The sequence below is a fragment of the Haemaphysalis longicornis genome, unplaced genomic scaffold (assembly GCF_048455015.1).
Source record: "Haemaphysalis longicornis isolate Haplotype H1 unplaced genomic scaffold, Haemaphysalis longicornis Haplotype H1 scaffold_417, whole genome shotgun sequence".
In the NCBI taxonomy this organism is placed as follows: Eukaryota; Metazoa; Arthropoda; class Arachnida; order Ixodida; family Ixodidae; genus Haemaphysalis; species Haemaphysalis longicornis.
Window position 1 is genome coordinate 97,949 of NW_027526367.1, and position 18,703 is coordinate 116,651.

Below are 18,703 nucleotides of genomic sequence, written 5' to 3' on the forward strand. Positions count from 1 at the left end.
CTGCCAACATAAGCCAACTTCATTTTACACTTTAGTAATGTCTCTTTAAGTAATGTCCCACTGGTCTTAGAAACCGTTTTTATTGCTTTCCAACCAATTTTGATGGAACCTCATGGGCTGTTTCAGTTTTTTTAGTTGATTTTAATTATATAATTAGTTTTGATGTGAGGATATTAGTTAACAAGGTAATTAAAAATCTTCCTAGATTGTTCTTGAGAACGATAGGGGAAAAAACTATTGGACAAAAAATTACCAGTGGGGCATAAACAGATACTACCAGAAGCTGTGAAAAACAAAATGTGGGAAGCAGTTCTTTTGTTTTGCAATCACATACAAGTTTACACCAATTCTAACTTCTAGGTTTGAACTGCTCCTGCTAACCAATTAAAAATAACGCTAATTAAACAACTGCTGGAACACAAAATGCAAAGTCTGCTTCCCATATTGCATGGTGTAAACATTCAGCTTCCCAGTGCAAAAGAAATGGTCTTCCTAGCTGCACTACATGCTGGGATCTCGAGAATCTCCTATCACTGCGATACCCGTCGTGGCGAAGAAGTGGGGAATTACGGAAAAATTGTTATTTCTTTTTGTTGAAATTGGGCCGCCATGGCTTTTATAAGTACATGGTACTCTTCCAAGGACGGAATTTTTGGAGGAAAGTCTGTGCAAATCAAGAGAAAATTGTGACCTAGAAAATTGATTTTGATTGTAGGGTTTAACGCGCCGACGCAACGAAGGCGATGAGGCGCGCCGTAGTGGAGGGCTCCGGATTAATTTTGACCACCTGGGGATCTTTAACGTGCGCCGAAATCTCGTACACACGGGCGTTTTTGCTTTTCGCCTCCATCAGAAAAGCGGCCGCCGCGGCCGGGAATCGAACCCGCGACCTCGTGCTCAGCAGCGCAACGCCTTAGCCACTGAGCCACCGCGGCGGGTGACCTAGAAAATTGCTTTAATGGAAAATTTTGCGGCCCCAAAGACCCATGTGCCCCCTTAATGTGCCTTTGGAGCTTATCAGTCTGCTCAGAGAAACCACGGTGCTATTGGGGAGGTTTTGCTTTCCCTGCCCACACACTTTCACCAGTTCTGCTTTGTTTTAATATTCCACGCTGGCCTGAGCTTGGGGGCTGGCCAGCAATTGCCCAGCTGATTTCCCCTAGCCGGTCAGCCAGGTTGCAACGCAGAGGTCGGTAATACCTACAGAGGCCCTGGCTGGTGCTGGGAGAGTGACTTCCTGTAATTATTAAAGCCGGAGACAGCTGTGCATGCAGTAGCAAGATGTGCAAAAGCTTAGGGCCATGAAGACAAAATGCAATTTTTTTTTTTAAGATTTTGTGTTTTATTGTACCCCCAGTGCTTGTCCGGAAGCAAACGATGCTTTATTCACTGCGAAATTAATCAATTTAAGCTAAAATTTTGATTCTCGCTCCAGAACGTGTGTTGGAACGCTTGCGAATGACTTCATAAGAACAGGTCTTGCAGCTAAACTTGGAGTGGAGTGGAGACTTGCTTACAGTTAGTCAACCTAGATGGCGCCACCATTCCACGGCAAGCCGTTTTCTGCCTTTGGTTTGTTTTTGACCGTATTTAAACCTGACTCGTTTTTGTCCATGGAGAAAATAATCATTTCGTGAAACATAGCGCTCGCTCGACAAATATGGTCACGTGAGACACCGTTGCTTGTACCAATCGGCAAGTGTCGTCTGAGACAACCCCAAAGCCCCGCAGTCGTGTGCAGCTAAACCAAGCATAGTGCATGCAGTACCAACAGCAGTACGCATTGGTACTTCTATGTTTACGTGTGCTTTCGTAAATTCCACTGCTTGTCCCACCATTCTTACTGCTTTAAAAAGAATGTGCCCTAAATTTTAGAGCAAATAGCTTGTTCGGCAAGCTTATAAGCCCTGCCTAATTTGCGTTTGCTTTTGTCGGCCTCCACCAATTGCAAAGCTGGCTGGTATGACATCATAGGTTCTGTTGCGGGAAATGAGCTACTGGGTCGCATGGCCATTCCCTTTTTTCCTAATTATAGAGCTTATTTGAGCAAAGTTTACATCAAAAGTGGTGTCAGCATGATTTTAATGAGGCAGTCTTTTGAATGAACCAAACTTGCATTTTGTTTTCATGACCTCTTCAAGCAACCTATTTCAGCAAACAAAATTAGTTGGCATGTTGCCTTCCCTTTTGGCGGGTTTTGCATGTTGCATCGCTTTGGTGCACCACCATGATGGGCATTTCCACCCACTTGCATCGAAAAAGAGATATAGTAATTGGTGGAGAAATACTGTGCGCACTGTGACGTAACATATTTTACTCCACAGAAGTGGTTGGCATTACCAGCCCCATGCGTCTTAAGAGCAAATATAGGGTGTGTTTGCCCAAAAACAAAGGGTAAAATTTTTCAGCAGCAAAGAAAAAGCCAGGGTTTCAGAGAGTTGGCAATCTCGCACTCCGAGCACGGCACTGCAGAAGGAACCACAATTCGTATTTTGTGTGCATTGTTCCTTGCCCAGCCGTTTGCTTTGTGTGGTCACGCCATGTCCTGAAGGGGGGCAGATGATAGCGTATGCTTTCCATCTGTAAGATGGCTCTGCATGAAAAGCCAGACTTACTTTTTCTGGGATGTCATGCACGCTTACCATCTCTCATGATTTAAAGGGCCTGGAATCATTGTAAAACTTAGGTCGCAGTCAGATTCCTGATGAGCCAATGAAATCCCTGCGTGGCCGCTGTCAACGATCGGGTCGTTCATTGCTCGAGAGCAGAAGTTCGAGCCAACGAGATACGCTGGCAGTGCGGAAGTGACCAGCACAAACTCATGACGTGTTTGGATGTTGTTTACTCAACATTCAGAGAATGTGGATTGCGCGAGGTCCTCTGCTGGCTGCTCGGTTGCGTTCCAAACACTTTAAAATTGATTTTAAATAATATTTTGCAGATGATGTATGTGTGCTCACACCAATCTATCTCCGAAGTTATCTCACCTTCAAAATTTTGTGTCAGTACCCCTTTAAAGGGGCCCTAAATAGGCTGCCGAATGTTACGATTTTGCGTGCGTAGTCACTGGAGTACTATCCAAGGAACGTCATCCCGCAAAAATTGTTTAAATGCGTAAGTATTAGCCGAGTTATCGCTCATTAAAAGGTGCCACCCATAAGGCCTGAGGCTCTCCTCCTCTAGTTGCTCCTCCGAAGCACTGTGGAAGCCACGACGTCATCGACCCGGCGCAAGACCACCGAGAGAAATAGGGCAACCCATCACCCTCCTTGATCTACGTGCAGTCATTGGCTGCGCTAAGCCCTCCGTGCGCTTTTTTTTTAGCACTCGACGCGCATGCTCCGCCCACCAGATTCCGGTTGCATGGCGAGCGCTGTCGCTGTGGTTCGCGTTCGCGGCGCCGTACTGGGCAATGTCTTGTGCGTCATACAGGCGCGTCAGAGCCAGAAAGAACTGCGTCAAAGCGCGGCAGTGTGGCGGCAAGGTATGGTTGGGGAGCCAGGAGAGACAGTGGAATCTTTTTTTCGTGTTTGTGTGGCCCCTGCTTTACGCAGAGGTGTAATATTTGGTATACGTTGTCGCGAAGGGGTACTCTAGCGATTGCGCGATTGAAATGGCGACCTTTGGAAGCCTATTTAGGACCCTTTTAAGGGGGAACAAGGCTCTTAAAATTATTTCTTTTAATTTTTAAGTAAACTCGGTGACACTTGTCAGTCTTGCTGCTTTTTTCATACTGATTTCAAATGTGAAATTATTTTTTTAGTTGGGCAATTAGTTCCCGAGATAATTAGAGGTAATTAACCATTTTTGTCGGAGCAATAGACAAAACTGTGTTGGTCATAAAACTGTAATCTTTACATTTTCCAACACTACGAACCCTTGTGAGTGCAATAAGACAATCAGTCTTTTGATGCTACACTTGGAACTAATTTTACAGCTCATTAAACTTCAGTGTTTCAAATGGGCACTCAAAATGGTTCCTTGCCACTGGTGCCACCAATGTTTAATGAGCTGTAAAATTGGTTCCAAGCGATGCATCAAAAGACTGGATTGTCTTATTGCACTCACCAGGGTTCTAGTGTTGGAAAATGTAAAGATTACAGCTTTGTGACCAACACTGTTTTGTTTATTGCTCCGACAAAAATTGTTAATTACCTTTAATTATCCCGGGAACTAATTGACCAACTAAAAAAATAATTTCATATTTGAAATCAGTGTGGGAAAAGAAGCAAGGCTGACAAGTTTCACAGAGCTTTCTTAAAAACTAAAAAAGTTTTTTTAAGGGCAGTGTCCCCCCTTAAAGGAGTACTGACACCAAATTTTGACGCCTAAAAAATGATATAATTGGCTTCAGTAGTTTGTACAGATGCCTCACAGAAATTTTTGCAGCGATCCGAGGCCGCAATCACATCTAAAATCGAGTTTGATTGTCCCGGCCGCGAGCTTCCACAATTCGGCAGCACTAGCGAAATCGCTTTCGGCGTGACGAAACATCGGCCGATTTCTTTCCTCCATGGGCCGACGTGTCTGGCCGGTTCAGGGTGACGTCATATAGTCGTTTTCGGAACCGGAAACAATATCCTGCGCTGCTGTTGTCGGTGTTATTCGTTTGGGCAGGAGACGTGGATGCAGCTGTGTGAGCAATGCTTGTAAACTTTGCGCACTTTGCGTGTTCGACGTCTTTGCTCTTCAGTTCGTGGCCGGCGCATGGTGTTCCCTTGCACTGGTGCCGAAAACTGCGCGGTGCGCGATGCCGACACGCACCGCGGCAAAGTGTGCGTCGCCGAGCTCGCCCAAGTTGTGCTATGGCAAGCTCGTGGAATGCGAAGTACTGCTCGTGGAAGCCTCTCCGAGCAAATCGATGACGACGCCAAGGTGCAAGCAATATTTTCCACGCGACGACATGCAGCGCTAAACGTGGACTGAGTTCGTGCGCGGCGGCGGCCGCAAGAACTGTCGCCCAAACCAGCGGGCTCGGCGTTTCTCGGTTCAGCTTGGGTGTTGGGAACTTTAGGCTTAGTATCGTGGCGAATATTTGATCGCCGGTATCTGTACAACTGTGAATAGCCATCCCTTACACAACTTTTCAATCCACTATCATCCCCTTTTTCGCATATAGAGCTTTATTTTGGCGATTATTCCCGTTTCAGCGATCGGTGATCAAGACATCTGCCGTGGCCTATTTTGATTCTAGCGCGCAGGTGGCGCCATCTTTCGGCCGCTCGCCGCACCGCGGTGCCGGCAGTGCTGGGTCGGAGCGCCGAACCTCCGCTGCCGGCCAGCGTAGGCTTACCATCGCGGCAAATACCTGAACGCCACTTTTAAATCAGCGCTGATAACAACCCCTAGCACAGTTTTTCAACACACTAACATCTACTTTCTCGCATGTGGAACTTCTTTTTCGCGATCAGATTGATTAGAAGAGTGGCGACAAGCTGTTGCAATCACGGTCTGTGCCGGTTCGAGCCGCAGTGATATTAAAAAACGGACGACGGCGAAGACATCGCCGGCCTAATCGCCTGGCCAAATAAAGTTGTTCAGTCTGTCGGGTGGCAGCGACTCATCCGAGTCTGACGATTCAGACGACATGTCGACTCCGCGGGCGAGTGCGGACCATGTGCAATCGTAGCAGACGATGCGGCGAACGTCCCTGACGTCACGGGTGAGACCGTGACGTAAGGCTGGCCCGCTTGCAGACTGGCCTTCGAACGGCCATTTTCCCGCGCGGCGACCGAATTTGAAACTGGTTGCATAAACGTGCTATAATTCATTCTATGCTGGCGGCTGACTGCTTTCGGTTCGATTTTCGTAATTACTGGGCCAATAGGTATTCTTTACAGCATAAAACCTGAAAGCGAGAAATTTCGTGTCAGTACTCCTTTAAGCGGGCAGGCATGTGACCCATGGAGGAGAGCCACAAAGAAGTGATGCCGTAACTAGAATTGTCAGCCTGTTTAGGTCCACTGCAGGATAAAGGTCTCTCCCATTAAACTCCAACCGCTCCTGTCCTGTGCTGCTCGGCTCCGCAGTTTACCCCCGAATTTCTCAATTTCACCCCTCCATTAGGTTAATGGCCTTCCCCTTCTCCTAGACCCATCTCTTGGTACTCTGTCACCCCAATTGTCCACTGGTTGTCGGTTCGTCTCACTACATGGCCAGCCCAAGTCCACATCTTTTTCTTTATTTGAAGTATGATATCATCTACTCTAGCTTGTTCTCTGATCCAGGTAGCTCATTTTCTGTCCCTGAGTGTTATTCCTAACATTATTCATTCCATTGCCCGTTGAGCCGACCTAAGTTTGCTTTCTAGTTGTTTAGTAAGGTGCCCACGGGCAGTGTTCACTGGTTGTAGATTTTTCTTTTCAGTGACAGAGATGGCTTACTTTTCATTATTTGGGAGGGCTTTCCAAGTGCTCCCTAACCCATACCTATTCTGTGCTGGATTTCTCTCTTGTGGATGGGGTCAGCAGTAACCATCTGTCTGAAATAGTTGTATTCTTCTACTTCTTCTAATGTTTCGTTTCCTAAGCTGAAAGGAACGTTTTTTGCATGCTTATTCCTCATTAGTTTAGATTTATTCATGTTTATTTTTAGCCGCACGGCCATGCTTTTTGATTGTAGTTCCTCCAGCATTGTTTGCAAGTGTTCTGCAGCCTCACTCAGCGAGACTAAGTCGTCCGCAAGCCTCAAATGGCTCAAGTGTTCCCTGTTTATCCTCAATACTATGCTATCCGAGTCGAGCTTTCTAAATCCCCCTTCAGACATGCTGTGAACAGTTTTGGAGAGATGGTATCTCCCTTACTCATTTTCAGATCGGAAATTTATCGCTTCGCCTGCGGAGGGTTATCCTGCCCATGCGTTCCTTATGTATGCCTTCTAGAAGTCTTGTTTACGTTTCCTCTATTCCCTGGTCTCTAAGTGCTTCTAGCACTGCTGCGGTGAGTAGGGAATCAAATGCTTTTCTCGTAATCTATACATGCCATGTAGAGGGGTTTAGTGCATTCTGAGGATTTTTCTGTTACTTGATTGACGACATAGATGTGATCCATGGTTGAGTACCCTTTCCTAAACCCAGCCCGCACAAATTTGGCTGTTAGGAATCCAGGCTGTCACCTATGCGGCTAACCGTAAGTTTGGTAAACAGCTTGTAAACAACTGAGAGTAGACTGGTGGGTCTGTAATTCTTGAGGTCCTTGCGGTCTCCTTTGTTATGAATCAGGATAATGTTGGCGTTTCTCCAGGCCATGGGCACTTTTTGACTGTTCAAGCATTCCGAAAGTAGTACAGCAAGCAAGAAAGAAAAAAGTTGAAGAGAAAGCAGCTTTGTTTTCTTGCGGAAATTTAAAAGGAAAGAAGTGCGAAATGCGACAGTTTGCCCCGATGCGAGTTCAAAAATGACACGCTCACAGCTCAGTTCGCTCATGGATTTAATGATGTGGCACCGATGACTTTGCCTGTTCAAGGTTCTTGTGCAGCAGTTGCCGCACTTTCAGGCCCTCACAACGTGACGGGCGCACGATGAGGCTCAGACTGTCGTGTGGCTTAAAGGCCAACTGCACTCAAATTTTCGACAACTGAAAAATAATGTCACCCAATAATACACATAAAAGGAGTGTGAAATGCAAAATATTGCGTTTCAAGCATTAACGCGCACGACGCAAACGGCTCGCGACACTGGTGTTTTCGGAAACGAAACTGAATAGAAAGGGCGGCCATTACCGGCGGCCGGACGTCACGTACGTGATGGAACGGAAGTGGCCGCTAAGAGCCGCCTTCAAATGCGCGTGGTAGTATCGCGTTTTGCACTGTTATTTCCACAGAAGAACTTCCACTAACGTTTGCCCAATGTGGTTAGGCTCACTTCCGACATTGCGTTGCTATCAATCGAGATGAAGTAGACCGTTTGACAGTTATTTTTCAGCTAGAAAAACTGCCGGAGTAGCAATCTTTGGCATTGCAAGTAAAAAAGCATGCCCTGATTTACAAAGCTACTTGCTCGTACAATATCGAAAGGCAGCTTTGGTTAGCCAACGCCTCGGCTATCACAATGACATCGCTCTCTTTGAAGGGAACAAACCGCACACAGCCGGACATCAATCACTATTTTTACTGTACATTAAACAGCTTTGTAAATTGCGGCCCAGTATTTTTTTGCCTTGCTGCACATCGAGAATCGAATTATAAAAGTGGTCTGAAACTATCAACCAGCTTCCACAGCTAAATGATGCATTAAAACGCGAAAAAAGTTATCTACCGCTGTTTTCTACTTTCACCAGAGACGTGCTGTTAAAGACATTTTACTTTCAAGTGAACTAAATTTAATGCTCTACAAAAGTAAATACTTCACGTGGGAATTGAAAAAAAATCTAGTGTATTTCCGATGCTATTCAGGTGATGATGCGCGCCGTAGTGAAGGCCTCCGGATTAATTTTGACCACCTGGGGATCTTCAATGGGCGCCGAAATCTTGAACACACGGGTGTTTTTGTTTTTCGCCTTCACCAGAAAAGCGGCCGCCATGGCCAAGAATCGAACCCACGTCCTCGTGCTCAGCAGCACAACGCCTCAGCCACTGAGCCACCGCGGCGGGCCCAACCCAAATATGGCAATTATTGGACACGAAGTGCAAGTCGTCAAGAATTTATAAGAGATCCTTTTTTTTTCTCTGTGATAGATGCAATAGGAATGACAAATGTAAGGCAAGTGTGCGTTTCCGCCATTTTGTTTTTTGGCAAAGAAATTTTAAGTAAAAAGTCTTGCTAACTCAAGAACGTTCGCAAGCGCATGAAGAGTTTGCAGGCTTCGAATAAAAAAAAGTGGCGGATATTGCTAGTTACATTCATGTGATAGCGACGGCGGTACAGCACGGTAGTGTAGCAAAGAAACCCCGGGCGAACGCATCCCTGCGCCTGGCTGGAGCGCCCTGCAAGTCGCCGGAGAAGCACGAGCTTCACGGGACAGGTTCCCCAACCTCCGTCACAGGCCCCCTGGAACTTGTTTCGGTGACTCTCCGCCAGGTGCAAACATCGTCTGTACGGAGCTACTTTGAACGGCGATACCTAGTGTGCTCTGTGCTTACGAAGCTTGGGATTTCACCATGGTGATTTTAAGAGCACTAACTACTTATGTATATCAAATTTGGACGAAGAAAAATTTGAGTGTAGTTGGCCTTTAAGCTTCGGAAGCAGCAGCTCGTGATGCCTAGTTGATGCTGGCAGCCCTTCAGCTTTGGCCTCGCCCAGAAGCAGTGGCACCCCAGGGCAGCTCTGGGGACAGCAGTGGCGGGTACTCTACAACAGCAACCAGGCCACACCCGGTACAAGTGTGTCCTTGTAAGGCTGGCTGCGAACCGCCTCCCAGTCGATCTCTTTTGGCTCGTTCCCCGATGCTCTGGCGCTAGTTCAGCTGGCCCATCTCCCATGTGCGCCCTTTCCATTGCCAGCTTCTTGATGTCTGCTATTTTTCGGTGGTGGCTCGATGCCAGTCGTCAGTGTGCTCTGATTTGCGCATGCCTCTCTGAAGGCCCTCCAACAGGCCCTGCAATTGTGCACCGTGTCTGCTTGGTGTTTTGGTTCGTCATCATGTGCAGTGCTTTCAAGCATTGCCCAAACCATAGCCCAAACATCGCCCAAGCCACTACTCTGCCTCCAACAGTGCTTGGGCTTCCTTGGGAACTATGTGCAGTGTGCTGGTCCGTCGCAAGGGCCGCCTAGGCTGCCTGGGACACCATCCTTCCCGGAACATCGGGATGGGGCTGCAGAGGTCGCTGGCAGTGGCGGCATTCTTCTCAGCGAGGCCGGGTGCGGCGGGTTGGCCCGCACAGAGAGGCCCGCAGATGGGGTGCACGTGGAGAAAGGTGCAGAAGAAGTAATCCTCTTGGACGACTCTGAGGACCAGCACGGCCTGGTGAGCGGAGGAGAGGGCCACAGGCCGGCCAGCACGGCCCCGCTGGGAGCATCGGTATGTTGCAGTGCCTTCGTCCACCCCTGACACACTTGTTCACAACTCATAATCGAGGTGTAGCGTGGAGAACCTGTTGCCTTGGCTATGAGGGAACGCCACCCCGACTGGAGGGGTGTTTAGGCAATCACTCCGCATCTTGAGTGCACGGTGAAAGAGGGTCTTTGTCTGATCAGATCGGCACCAGGGTCGACTGGAGCAGGGCTCGGTCGATCACCTGGCCCATCATCGGCTCACTGCAGCTTTTCCAACTCGTACACGTAGCCGCCTTACCAAAGCATCAAGGGACATGTCAGGTGTCCTCTATTTGTCTGCGCTCGCTGCACTCATTCAGGTAGTGCAGCACTTGCCTCTTCGATTTTCAAGTGCAGCGTGCGGCGACTGCACTTTTCTCTTCGATTGACCGACGGTGCAGGCAGTGCAGTATGATTGCACGGCTTTCCCTGCACTTCCCAGGGAGGAGGTGCAGGAGCAGACGACAAAAGTGCAGGACCGGTTTTGCAGTGGCAGCGCCTGCGCTGAACTGGCTGAGCTAATTCTGAACTTGTGCAGAAAGTGCAGTCCAAATCGAAGAGACCTATAAATACAAGCGTTCAGTGGTATTTCATCTAATGTAATGATCTTGTTAATCGAACCTGGCCATTCAGTGGTCTTATCAGACGTGGTTGTTTTTGCTCTGGCAGCAACTAGCTGAAAAAAACAAAGCAAAGGCGGACAGCAGTCCTGCGCAGAATGGCGGCGCCATCCAGGAGGACAGACAGTAAAAAAAAGTGTTTGGCAGTCCACTGCAGAGTAAACAGCGTGCCAATGTGCGCTTGAAGGCCTGTCCTTGTTACGTCGTCACAGACTTCACAAAATGCACAATTTGGTGTGAGAATCAAAATTTTGATTTAAAGGAGGACAGGGATCGGGGTGAACTATTTATTTTTTGGCGAAGAGTGATGAAATTTGGCACTCACATTGGAAAGCACTCCAAATGGCGAAATTTAAAATTTCATAATGATACCTTCAGTAGTGCCTGTGTTACAGATGCTTACATGTTGCCTGCTTGTGGAAAGCCTAGTGAGGTATTGACACATGGCAGGAAGTTCTGAATACTTTTTAATTGTAGCCAAAAGAACACTACATTGCAAGACAGTCTTAAAAATTTCTTTTACAACCTTCATTTTTTTTACAGAAAAGAATACCTAATTTCACTTGTACCCTGTAGGACACAATCGACTTAGCCGTAAATTCCACTTTAAAAAACAACTAGGCCCTAAAATGAAAATCCGAGACGGTCTTGCCCTGCAGGACTCTTCAAGGATTGAAATAAAACAGACAGGGTCAAAATATGCCCAGTTGTTGCCATGCTATCCTTTCCACGAGCAACGATGAACTTGTTGAATACACTTTTGAGAAAACGGCACTCAAAGTTTATGATGACTTCACAACTTTCAAACTGCACCAGCAGCATAGTCCTTGCTGTCCTTGCTTGGAGACAATCTCACAGGCCTTTGCCCTTTGATTTGGTGCATCTGGGATGCCTTCCTGGCTCATTGGAGGTTTTTATATGCAGGCCTTCAGATGGCAGAAGGACCTGTTTTACGCTGAGTGTACCACGAAGTTTAATGTACACTACTAGCGTGCCTACACTTTACTTGATGGATGCATAATGCATAGCTGTCCCCAAAGCTAAGAGCGAGGTGTGGTTTTTCTTTGATATTGTTGCAATAGTATTAAATGCCAATAGACTTTCAGCTGATTGCTGGGTGTCATAACCTTGCTGAAGCTACAGCTTAACACATGGGGCTGTTCAGTGTTGAAAGGTTATATCAGCGCATCACAAGCATAAAATGAGCTATTTGAAAGTAGAATATATACTATCTTACACAATTGCAACATTAATTAATATTAGCATACCACGTTCTTCTAGTTCAAGCAAAACTTGTTCTTACTGCATTACCCAAATGGACAACGTAATGTGCCATCAAGATTATCAAATTGCAAAACGCTGCAACCTCAACATGTATTTTTTAATTATTGAAACGCCGAAAATTAAATTTTGTAATCCCAGACTGCGTTGTACGAATGAGTGTAGAGCCACGGCAAAAGTTGCTCAATGCGACGTGGTGGATCATTGCACCCCATCAGCCCTCCCCTCCTAATTCACAACAATTGTAATTTAAGTAACGTTGCTATTTATAGCCACCTCTAATTTGGAATTAAATTTCACTTCGCATACATCAATTATTATTACTCGCGTGCTATACCAACCAGTCCCACAATCGGGCGCCGCCTGAACACGTTGCCACAATGCAGCGAGCGCTAAAACTTGTGCTGCACGTGCCGCAACATGACAGTTCTATTCCCAAGAGCTTTCAAGCTCGCTGTGAAACAGCCATAACTCAGCATTTTATAACATTGCAATGAGTCCAAAAGTTCACTTCACAAACCACAGTTGTGGAAGCAAACACTGCGTTTCCCGCTGAAGGACAAACAACGGTGAAGCCGCGGGCACATTTTCGATGCGTCTTTTGAGCCGCAAACTTCCCATAACCTGGCGCATGATCTCAAGCATTATAGTCATGAGAATGATAACGTCAATGTACAGAGTCGCAACGCATGAAACCACTCAACGGCAACTGAGCCGACCGCGAAACCGAGGAAAGCATTTGCGAAACGGACCGCGTGTGAACTGCACGCCAGCCGAACCGCCCAGCGGCCATCTTGTTGTTGCCATGGTGACACCCGATCGGGAGAGCCATTTCAGCAAACGTGGCCGAATAGCCAATCGCGTCTTAGAATCGATCGGTTGCTTGGTTTCACTGTCTCTCTTTTTCTGCCGTTTGTGCGTTTGTGAGAGAGCGGCAATGAAAGCAGCGACCGTAAAGAGGAAGTTGAAGACGCGGCCGATCTAACGTGACCAAGATGGCAGCAGCGCCCAGCGGCGTTGTTCCGGAGATATTGCGTGGCGAAACTTTCCGTGTTTTCCTCATATTGCGGAAATATTGCTACCTCAGATGACATAAATATTTTTCGTTGGCACTTCGCGGTGGTTCTTGCTGGGGAAACTTTGTAAAAGCATAGAATATAAAACAAGCAATCTGAAAATGTGGCTTCCCAAAAAAACAATTTTTCGGTCACTCTTCGCCATCTGATCCAGGCTTTCAGCCTTAAATTGATCCATTTCTCAGAGAATAAAGCATCGCTTGCTGCCGGACAAGGGCTGAGGGCACTGCAAAACATTAAATCTTTCGAACAAATTTGTATTTTCTCAGTATGGACCAACTCACCCCGACCACTAGTCTGCCTCCAACAGTGCTTGTGCTTCCTTGGGAACTCTGTGCAGTATGCTGGTCCGTCCCAAGAGCCGCCTAGGCCGCCCGGGACACCATCCTGCCCGGCACATCGGGATGGGGCTGCGGGGAGCGCTGGCAATGGCGGTTCCCCCCTCAGCGAGGCCGGGTGCGGCGGGTTGGCCCGCACGGAGAGGCCCGCAGATGGGGTGCACGTGGAGAAAGGGGAAGAAGAAGTGATCCTCTTGGACGACTCTGAGGACGAGCACGGTCTAGTGAGCGGAGGAGAGGGCCACAGGCCGGCCAGCACTGCGGTGCTGGAAGTATCGGTATGTTGCAGTACCTTCGTCCACCCCTGACACAGTCGTTCACAAGTCATATTCGAGGTTTAACGTGAAGGGATCCTTTAGGTCCCCTTTTTCTCTTCCCGCGAGCGTGGCCTTCAAACGAGCGCACTTTTCCGCGCACAGGACGTCACCTCGCGGGCCGACGCGTCGGCGGGCACCAACTGCCCCGCCGCCGCACCTCCTCGCCCTGGAGCCTGCCTCCTTTCCCCCACGCCTGATGTGCATCGAGCGCTGCCTGTAGGGGCGCCACTGAAATCCCCCTAGCGGCTGTTTCGAGAGCACCCGTGGGAGTCGACAGCCGCTCCCCAGTGTCGTCGATGGTTTTGCGGCACGCTCACGACTGAAGTTTACCGTTTTGTATGTGTTGAAAATACATACTTATGTGGGGAAGTCACCATGTTCGCAGATGTAGTGTACTTACGAGATTGCGAACATATCTGACACTGTCTTAGTGTAATACATTCGGTTTTTATAAGCGCGAGGTGTGTGTCACAGGCCAGCGTCGCGAAACCGGCTCATGCATGGAACTGATTGTTATTCCACTGCCCTGAAATTTACTAACAGTGTATCTGTAAGCAGCGTTTCCTCAGGTGGTCATGCTGCGGCTCTACACTACAATGTAAACCGGTTTTGCATGCTTACATAATCTAGTGGAGCACTCATGCCTGACATCACGCCAGTTACACTTGCCTCAGATATTATTCAGTACCGTGGACAAGACAATGCGGCATAAATTTCACAAACATTCTACCAAAAAAGCACGATGGACAATGCAAAATTATACTCGATACCCACTCACGACAAAAGATATAATGCTGGGTCATCTTGTCGCAAGGTGAGCGCTCACAAACCTTCATCTGGTACTTATCTCCTCCGCTAGCAGCGTGGCGACAGGCTTGCAAAGTAATCCGTGTCCGCGACTACCGTAAAAACCCGCGTATAGCCCGGGGTTTATTTCTAAATTTTAGGATGCGAAATTTCGGCCCCGTACTATATGCGGATCCCAAAAATTTTCGGCCCGAATTCACAGTTTTGGTTTCGGTTTCGGCATTAGGCGGTGCTATCATCATCATCAGGTGTTTGCGCGCTTCTGCGTTAGGTAGCGTTGGTGGCGTTAGTCCTAGAGACCTACAGCTACAGGCGTGCAACAGTGGCCATTGCAATCACTTGGCGCACATCACGACGGCCATGATTTTACTTCTGTGATTTTACGCCATGTCAGGACCGCGCAGGCAGTACTCGGCTGCCTTTAAAAGAAAAGTTATTTCTGCTGCCGAAACTATCGGTAACTGCTGCAGAGTGGTAGTTCGGTGTGATCGAGCGGAGCATTCGCGGTTGGAGGAAGCAGAAAGAAGCCCTTTTTGCATGCAGCGGCCACAGAAAAAGTTTCCAGGGACCAAAAAATGGAGCGTTTCCTGACGTGGAACGAGAACTGACGGACTTTGTTCGGGAGCAACGAGTGGCACATCTCGCTGTGAACATCGAGGTGCTGCAAGCAAAGGCAAGGGAGATCGCTCGAGACGAAGGCATTCAGCGGGCGGACTTCAAGGCAAGCAAGCATTGGGTGTCTCGCTTCATGCGCCGGGCTGGGTTCTCCCTACGTCGATCTCGCAGAAACTGCCAGAAAGCTACGAAGAGCTGCTTGTGGCCTTTCAGAAGCACGTGATTTCATTGCGAAAGGCGGTCCCCTTTCAGTTGGGCCAGATCAGCAACGCTGACTACACGCCGGTGTACCTCGATATGCCCTCGGCTCTGACGGTGCATCATCAAAAAGGCTCCAGGCAAGTTACCGTGTGATCAACGGGGGACGAAAAATGCGGGTAACTGTAATGTTGTCCTGCACGGCAGATGGTCGCAAGCTGCCACCCTACGTGGTGTTTAAACGAAAGACGCTGCCGAAGGGGGAGACGTTCCCAAAAAATGTTGTCGTCCGCTGCCAGGACTATGGGGTGGATGGACGAATCGCCAGTGCTGGACTGGATCAAGTCCGTGTGGTGTCGACGGCCCGGAGCACTGCTGGGGCTCCCATCGATGCTTGTGCTCGACGCGTTTCGGTGTCATCTGGCGCACTCCGTGAAGCAACTGCTGTGCGACTCCCGCACCGAGCTCATTGCCATCCCGGGAGGGATGACATCCCAGCTGCAGCAGCCGCTTGATGTGTGTCTTAATAAGCTGCTTAAGGACCATATCAGGCGCCTGTATATGGAGTGGATGAGGTCTGGAGAGCCAGAAGTGACCCCTGCCGGACGGCTGAAACGGGCCTCGCCAGCTCTGCTCTGCTCAGAGATCGCCGAGGCATGGGCCTGCATTCCCGAGGCGCTCGTTTGTCGTGCCTTCAAAAAGTGCTCCATCTTAAACGCCCTTGATGGCACGGAGGATGAGGTGCTGTGGGAGGACATTTCCGACAAGGGAGCTTCGGAAGAGAGTGCGTCAGACGAGTACGACGAATAATCAAGTGTGTAAATAACTGCATTTTTCTGTTTTCCTCGAACTATATTCGCGTGAAAACGTTTTTTCTCGCGTTTGCTATCCCCGAATTACACCTCGGACTATACGCGGGTCCGAGCTATACGCGGGTTTTTACGGTAAACGCTCCTTCAAAACTTCATCATAAGCTAAGGGGGCCTGCAGAATCTAGCACAAACTGAAATCAGAGGGCCTTATCAGACACCACTCTTCCAACTGCACCTTTTCTCGCTTGTGAACTGCCTACCCTGTATATCTCAAGAGATGCGTCCACTGAGTGATCAGCTGTTTGTTTAAGTCTATAAACAAAAAAAAAGTGAACACACAGCTTCTCTGTGGGATTATTAAAACGTTTGTTCATTGACTTCGCTCCGCATTTGTACACAATAATAGTTAAGCGTCCCCCTGCCCGCCCCCCATGTCTCGCGAAACAGCAGTGCATTTCTCATCTAGTTGCTGTGGTGAGTCCTACCTGGCTTAGGTAGGTTTAGACCCTTTAGCATTTCCGAAGCTGCACTGGGTTTTTTAATTCCCGTACGAGCTATTATGTTTCTTCCAAACTTGTGAACCATTTATTTTTCTGTGGTTTCAGTAACTTTGCTTAGCTCTTGCTGTAAGGCGTGAGCGGGCACATATCTAACGACGCATGGCCTTGGGATGTACCTAACATATTCGCGTGGGTTATATTTCATAAAGGCGCAAATTATTGCCATGTGTTGGCTAATCACATCCCCAAACCATGTTTTTCTACAATGTATATAGTCTAAACAAAGCCGAATTCCGTGTTCGCACTCCAAAACGAAACCAACCTCGCTGTGCCAGTATCAGGTATAAAAGAGGCGACATTCGAATTCACTTGTGCCTAACATATTCGGAGATGACAGTGGTAATGTGTTGCTGCCATCGCCGACGGCTGTAAGAGTGCCCAAGAAGAGCGCAGAACCGCGTCCCTGGATAGCTCTTGGCGTTCGAGCACTCTACCAAGGCGCAGCTATTTTTCCATGTGCCCCAAACCAACGCTGCCTGTATAATCATTGCCTAACGCGTGAGTGAAAACTGGCTAAACAGCCACTCTCCTGCTGCTCTCTCCTACCCTTTCTTGCTCCGTAGCCTTCGTGCGTGCTTTCATGTCCGCCGGCCAGCACCGCTTTTCGGAAACTATGCAAAATAGTTGACAGTTTGTCTAGTGTTCCCCAGGCGCCACTCATACGCCTTCTTGTTTATCACTATGCCTGTCTGCCTTGGTCTGATGCTGACACAACTGCCTGCGCCACGGCAGACGCAAAATCACTTGGGTTGCCGCAGGATGATGCCGGCTTTGCGCGCTGATGTACTGGGATCACGGGCCCCGAAATTTTCTGAGTGGGGCATCCCCCTCTGTCCCCTCTGCGTTTTGGCCTTGTTTTGTCCACGCTGTTCGCACTCCGCATCGTTGCACAGTTTTAAAATTGAGGACTGTACTGTAGAAGCGCTTTTAGAGCATGGCTGGACGCTCAACATCTTGTCCTTTCGTTTTCTATAATCTCTTGAAATTTACAGGCACGTGCTATTTTTTTTAAAGTAATGGTAGAAGTGTGCGCTCGAACAGAAAATGTACGCGCAATTTTTTCTTCCTTAAATCATTCAGGCAGAGATATATCAGTAGAATACTGGCTGTACCATCCGAAAAATTGTTTCTATGTTTGCTATTTGACTGTCCGCCAATTAATATGTTCTTACACTATTTTAGTTCTGCCTAAGTCAGTCTTCCTGCGAAAAATAGAGCAGGTATGAAGCGAGCGACACGTTGAATGAGATCCCTAGTGCGCCCCAGAACCAGCGCTTCGTCACAGCTACGATCTGAGCAAAACGGCTCTTGAAACCCCACAGACAAACTGACAGACGAATGTTGTAGAAGTGGGTGCAGCGTTCGCAACTCGTGTGCAATGTCGTAAGGCGGGACGTCCGCCGGCACGCGCCACATAGCGGATGAGTGCCTGAACTAAGCGTCCCTACTGCTCCCATAGGAAAGCGGGCGACGCGTTAGGCAATGTTCATACAAGAGGCATTGCCCAAACGTACTATTTGCTTACAGACATGACCATAACAAGTTTTTTAGTGCGTGGAAAGGCAGAAAGAAGCGAAAAAGAACTGAAACACTGCATGTGCCCCAATCAGCCACGCAGCGCTCACACCATAAATGCTGCGGAGAAGCGGTGGCAGGCGGCGCAGGGATCGCGAAGCTCGAGGCGTATAACCGCAGTGCACGCACGTCACTGGCCTCTTGCTCTTGGATAAGGGAGAAGGGGGATGGAGGAGATCGGCGCCGGAGAACCAGGGTGCTGCTCGTCCTAACGTTGGCTCGTCTCCTCTCCGCCGCGCCGTTTTGTCAGGGCCTGCTTTTGGCCCTGCTCGGACGTGCCGGGTAGGCCTATTCCTACCTTGCGAGCGGCCCACGTGCAACCTCGGCCATAGCCGCCCGTTCAGGTGGGGTCTTGAGACGCGGCGCGTCGGTACAGTGTAGTTCTTAGCCCTGTCTTTGCGTTCAGTATGCGCTGTACCAATAAACCTCCTGGTTCGTCCTGGCTCTAAGTAGCCTGTCGTCGCCTTTGTCGGTGAGTCGAGCCCGTCGTGGCGGATGCCGCGTGGCGGATGCCTCGCGGATGCCGCGAAC

General features: G+C 48.6%; 1 protein-coding gene across 5 annotated transcripts in view; it reads left to right on the forward strand.

The window, feature by feature from the left end:
• Nucleotides 1-18,703, forward strand: part of LOC144137608 (uncharacterized) — a 119,186-nt gene that overhangs the window by 42,351 nt on the left and 58,132 nt on the right. For all 5 annotated transcript variants that reach the window (XM_077669540.1, XM_077669544.1, XM_077669543.1 and 2 more), the window contains 2 exons: nt 9,684-9,959; nt 13,291-13,566. In XM_077669540.1, coding sequence (XP_077525666.1) covers nt 9,684-9,959; nt 13,291-13,566 — 552 coding nt within the window. The remainder of the gene's footprint in view (nt 1-9,683; nt 9,960-13,290; nt 13,567-18,703) is intronic.